At 39.9% G+C, this 6,000-nt stretch overlaps 1 protein-coding gene across 1 annotated transcript in view; it reads left to right on the forward strand.

Annotated features, from left to right (window-relative positions):
• The window catches only part of LOC123977532 (exostosin-1), a 263,944-nt gene extending 262,126 nt beyond the window's left edge, over positions 1-1,818 (forward strand). Inside the window, exon 13 of the mRNA XM_046060284.1 lies at positions 869-1,818. Within this exon, the coding sequence (XP_045916240.1) occupies positions 869-1,054 (186 nt within the window). The 3' untranslated portion in view covers positions 1,055-1,818. The remainder of the gene's footprint in view (positions 1-868) is intronic.
• Positions 1,819-6,000: the final 4,182 nt, after the last annotated feature.

The raw sequence follows: 6,000 nt of genomic DNA on the forward strand, positions 1-6,000 counted from the left end.
GGTCGTGAATACCGCAAGAGAGGGGTGTTCATATGGATTATTCTCATAAAAAATGGCAACCCCATTTGAAGGCAGTGAGTGTTGCAAGCAGTCAGTTAGCTCTGACACCTTTTTTTACCGCACTTCACTCTCTTTTGAAGAAAATAATGTAGCCTATAATCCAAAAAAAAAAAGAATGGGCGGATTTAACATCCAAGAACAAAGAAAACAGAAAGAAGTTTATATGTATATAGCACATTTCAACAACAAGGCAATTCAGCAGTCATGGGACAATGGTACAAATATGTCTTTTGAATAAAATGTGTGAACTTGTTCCGTTAGCAACAGACTTGCTTGCTAACTGACAGTTAGTAAGCTTTTTTTCTGTCTTCAGTAACTCTTTATTAAACAACAACAATGTGCAATCCACAGAACAAAAGGCCAGGTGGACCTAACAGTCCAGTAAAGATAAAACAGTAATAAGCTCTGGTAGCTATTGTGACTGTCCCAGCAGACTAAATGTCAGAGCCATTAGATCTCCAGCTACAGTAGTTCACCAACTAGACCAAGTCACTTTCTGCTCCGACCAGTCCTTTACCATGTGTTTATGTATGATTCAGTTCTTTATTTCTTGTGCTGCACTGTAAATAAAAGTTTACCTTTTTACTTTAAGATTTCTTTCAGCTGTTGGGTTATACGTTATGGCATTGTCAGTTAAATAACATTATAATTTTTCATTTGTTTTTGCTGTTTGTTAGCATTTGCAGGATTATAATCAGCATTCTCCTACATTATCGCCTGCTACAGAGCTGTGTTGATTTATTTCATAGTTCTTGTAATATATTTATCTCCCTCTCTCTGTTTTCCATCTCTGTTTCTCTAAACTAAGGGCTCCAAGGCATCTCGGTGGGCCGACCCAGACCATTTCGCCCAGCGACAGACCTGCATGAACGCCTTCAGTCACTGGCTGGGTTTCATGCCCCTGGTGCACTCCCAGATGAGGCTGGACCCTGTGTTGTTTAGGGACCAGGTTTCCATCCTGAGGAAGAAATACAGGGACATTGAAAAGCTATGAATGCACAAGGATACACACCAAATCATTGGCAGGAAGAGGAAAAGTAAGAGAACCTGGCCGTGTGTGTGTGTGTGTGTGTGTGTGTGCTCTTGTGTTTCCTGTCTAAGAGGTCGTGACAAGAATACATGCACTAAATGTGAAGATTTGTGAGGCTATATATAGAAAAACTCTAACATGCACTGGACATAAAAATGATAAAACACTGAGGTACGCTTAAGGCATTTAACTGCGTATTTCAATGAGCAAAAAAACACTCATTCTGTATACGTGGTAAATAACAGCGAGTGACTGTACACACGTGCAATGTGTGACAATACAAATATGAGTGCATGGATACACATGCAACAAAGACCTGGACACATTCAAGACAGTCCTGACCACAGACATATAGTATGTGTTGCATGGTTTGAGACAACTGTACAAGGACCTGAAAAAGACTTGTTTGAATATGGAAAAAAAATCGAAGAGATATGTCTATTGTGTTAGTTGGACTGTTGGGAGTAGAGGAGTATACAGTATACTGTTGGGCAAAAGACAAAGGAGATTTTTAGGTTATAGGTTGTTTACATAAAGTCAAAGGCCGCATTATATGGGGTTATGTATGTATAATAAAGACAGAATTGTGGACAAAAGGGACTAACTGTAGCTTCTGGGTCGTGCCACATGATAGCTGCTACCCCAAAACACCAGAGACAATGGCAATATGCCTCTTGTATACTATTGTAGATTTTCAGCAGCAGTTCCTGTCTGTGTGAAGAAAATGAAAAACAAAATAAAGCGATGTTATGTTATAAGAGAACAGGCCAGGTTTCAACACAATTTCTTGCTTCCTTCCTTACTTTGTCTGGTATTTTTTTTTTATATTTAGATTATCTTATTTGCTTCTCCAGTTCTTTGAATCATGTCTTTTTTTGTCACAGCTCTTCTGCCTTCACTATGTGTGAAGGTGCACACACCATGCAGGTAGCTAAACACATTTTCAGTAAAGGTTAAAGACAAAGCAAGCCTTTGAAGTGGAAGACATTGTGACACTGTGAAAACACTATAAAAATTTCAATGATATTGATAAAAAATTTGAGAACAATGATATCATAAACAAGAGTTAGCTCAAAGGTATTTGAGTGTCAAATTAGTTACATTGATTCTTGAAAGAAATAAACAAGATATAGGTGAAAGATCAACTTTATGTCCCCTTAAATAGCACATCAGTAATCAATCTAGTAAATAGAAACGGAGTCTAGAAGAGTAAAATTAAAAATGTAAAAAATACATAGCAGCACATTACTGTGTCTCAGTTCAAATACTTCACTTATATGAAATACCCTGCATACATTACATTTAGCTGACACTTTTATCGAAAGCGACTTACAATTGCTATACATGTCAGAGGTCGCACGCCTCTGGAGCAAATAGAGTTAAGTGTCTTGCTCAGGATGGGTCACAGTGGGGGATTGAACCCAGGTTGCTCACACCAAATGCATGGTCTTATCCATTGCACAATCACCACCCCGTGCACTATGCAGTAATTTTGACAGAGTAGTGTTGTGTCAAATCACACAGTGCTGTTGTGCACTAACTAGAAATGACGATATCAAGATTTCACCGCTTCTTCTTCTACTTTTTTAGTGATGGCAAATTGTAACCTGGAGGATCATTATTGCCATTATCATATCACCACAATTATCACCCTCCAAAATATCTGCTGGCTTGTTTGCTCACATTAAAATTAACTTCAACTTTTACGATCGCATCCGCTGCAGCTTCCTCGGCCACCGTTTTTACAAGTTTGAAAATACATTGGTGGTCCCTCCCCTTCTGCTACATAAACAAGATGGCGACCTTTGAAGGTGAGAATGTCCAGCAAAATATTAAGTGTACGTATGGAAGGGGGCAAATTGAGACACACTACTAGTATAATGGCTAATTTGGAAAGTGGTGAACTGATAACAGAAAAACTAAGTTAACAAATGATATCAACAATCACAAAACAGCTGAAATAAAAAAAGAGTGCCTGCAAAAACAACAATGGTAAGGTGATAAAAAGATGCTTGTCAGTATCCATTTGGTCAAAGATCTGACAAAAGGCGGAATGTATCAATGTTAGTTAAAACAGTAAATGTTATGTTTACAGCTGTCAATCAGTTATATGATAGGTTTAGATCAGGGCTGGACTGGGACAAGAAAATCGCCCCTGGCATTACACCAATGCTTCCATTTAAGAGCTCAGATTAGGGGTGTGATGAAACACTTAGCCCATGAGACGTGACATTGCACAAGATTGGAGCCATGACAACAAGACAAGAATATATTTTAATAGACTTAATATTTATGAAAAATATTTATTGATGAAATATTCAATAGGTGGGTCTGGGGGTCCTCCCCACGTCTCTGGATTAAATGACTACAGGTCTGTCGCCCTGACATCTGTAGTCATGAAGTCCTTCGAAAGACTGGTGTTGGCCCACCTGAAAGACATTAAAGGCCCCTTGCTGGACCCACTGCAGTTTGCCTACAGGGCTAACAGGTCAGACAAACACCTCGACTCTCCGGGGGCCATATGCAAGGATCCTGTTTGTGGACTTCAGCTCGGCGTTTAACACCATCATCCTGGACATCCTCAGCACCATCAGGAGCCCCTCACTCTGCCCCCCATCAACATACTCAACAGCCCTGTGTCTGCTGTGGAATCTTTCAGGTTTCTGGGATCCACTATATCCCAAGACCTAAAGTGGGAGCTCAACTCGGACACCATCATCAAGAAGGTCCAGCAGAGGATGTGCTTCCTGCGCCAGCTCAGGAAGTATATTGTATATACTGTATACCAAATCCACCTACCTCAAGTACATAATAACTGCACATAATACTTATTTATTCCAGCATCCTTTGAACTATGCTCCATCGCACTGTGTACATGTGTACATATATGTGTATGTGCACCTGTATATCACATCCACCTCTGACATGTACATAATAATAATAATAATAATGGTAATAATAATTTACTCCTGCATCCTATGCACTCTGCTCATTGCACTATTGCCTCAATCTGTCTATATTGTTTTTGTTTATGGTGTGTTCTCTATACTGTAGCCTGTGTCTAGTAAGCACATCGTGAGCAATGTACAACCCAGAGTCAAATTCCTTGGAGGTGTACACATACCTGGCAATAAAAGCTGATTCTGATTTAACACTTAATTTCCTGCATTCTGGAGACATTTTTTCTGCACCAATATATGGTGGAAATGTCTTTATTTTCAGGGAAGCACAAAATCCAGGTGTCAGGTGACAATTAGAATATAAATATAAAAATAGAATAGAATAAAATGCAGTAATCAGCAGCTTTGTTTTAGCTTAAGATACTTTTTGGACAGCGCAGAGGTTTCTTCTATATTGACATTGCATTGCAGGCTTATTGTGCATTTTTATTTGTTAACAATTATTTGTGCAAGCTATTTTTCAGAACATTTTTTATGCTTTCAAAAAGTGGTGGGTAGCCTACATGTCCCCAGTGTAAATGACACCTTTGACCCTCCCTCCTTGCTTCCTCCCTACAGGTTGAGCCACTCCATGCTTACCACTTCACCTCCACTCTCCTCCTGCTCTCTCTCTCACTCAGCCCATCATGGTCACTTTGTCACTCTGCTCCGGTAACACACACCTCCTCCTCTGCCTGGTAGTGGCACGGTCTCCTTGACTCCTTCAAGTGCCTGTGCCTGCACTATGCAGGGTACTGCTGCGGATGTTGAAGCTACTGCAGACCCGTAGCAAACATATTGTTTTTTTTTCCGCGTATGCGGCGGCCTCCATCTGAAGACCTTTTTTTTGGCCCGCAACACAAGAAACCGAGGAGGGAGCCAGTAAGAGATGTGATTGGGCCAGCACAATGTCAGTATAGAAAATTACCCAATGGGCCACTGTTAATGCTTTATGGGCTGGTCATTGGCCCATTTTTTATAAACAGTTATATAAATAATTAATTTACGTTACACCGGCCCCAAAGGTTCCTCGGCCCACCAGGCATTTGCCCGGTATGCCAGATTACCAGCCCACCCCTGGTTTAGATCAGTGTGGAGTTTTTCAAACTGATAGCAACGTTTTGGGATTTGCTTCTCACCAATGTTTTGTGCCAATACTTAACCAATAGGAGTCACTAGTACAGAGACAAAGGTAATGATCCCTCACTGGCTTCCGACCCAGATCTCTGCCATTGGAACATATAACCCAGTTGAAGCTCTGCTGCAAGGAATTGAACACCTCTGCAATGATAGGTAAGTTTTTTGTTTTTTGTTGTTACATAAGATACTTGTTTGAACTTTCTTTCAACCTTTTAACCACCTCGATTTCACTCAGGTGCAAGAATATATAGCAGACATTGCGGTGCTACCCTGAGCTCAGTGTTGAAAAAGTCTTAAAGGGTAAGTTCGGTATTTTTCAACCTGGACCTTATTTTCCCATGGTTTTGTGTCTATGTGACTAATTGGCACAACATTTTTATAAAAAATGGTCCAGTATTGAGCAAGCGCTAGAAAGGGCTGCAACGTAATCCTTGTGGGCAATTGCGCCCTGTCAAAGTGCATCCACTTAAGTGCTTGTTTTTGCAACTGACAGGCTCAGATTGTTATCATAAGTGTCTGAAAACATTATGGAAATAATCCCTACAGAGATGGACCTTTTTTGAAAGAGTAAGGTACTTATTGTTTTTTTGTTTAACCAGAAACAGTCGCTATGTTGCTTTTGTCAAAGTAACCAGGCTCTCTTGACAAAAATACTAATTTCACTTCTCTAATCTTGCCTTGATCCGTTAACTTGTGCTATTGTGTGATCTTTTTAACCCTGGTGACTGTAGGATCTTTCTATTTTTTTTTTAAGTATCTGTAAGGATTATTTTTGACAATGTTGTCAGACCCTTGTAATAATAATCTGAGCCTGTTAAAAAATCAAGCACT

This window comes from Micropterus dolomieu, linkage group LG10 (assembly GCF_021292245.1).
Source record: "Micropterus dolomieu isolate WLL.071019.BEF.003 ecotype Adirondacks linkage group LG10, ASM2129224v1, whole genome shotgun sequence".
NCBI classification, from domain to species: Eukaryota; Metazoa; Chordata; class Actinopteri; order Centrarchiformes; family Centrarchidae; genus Micropterus; species Micropterus dolomieu.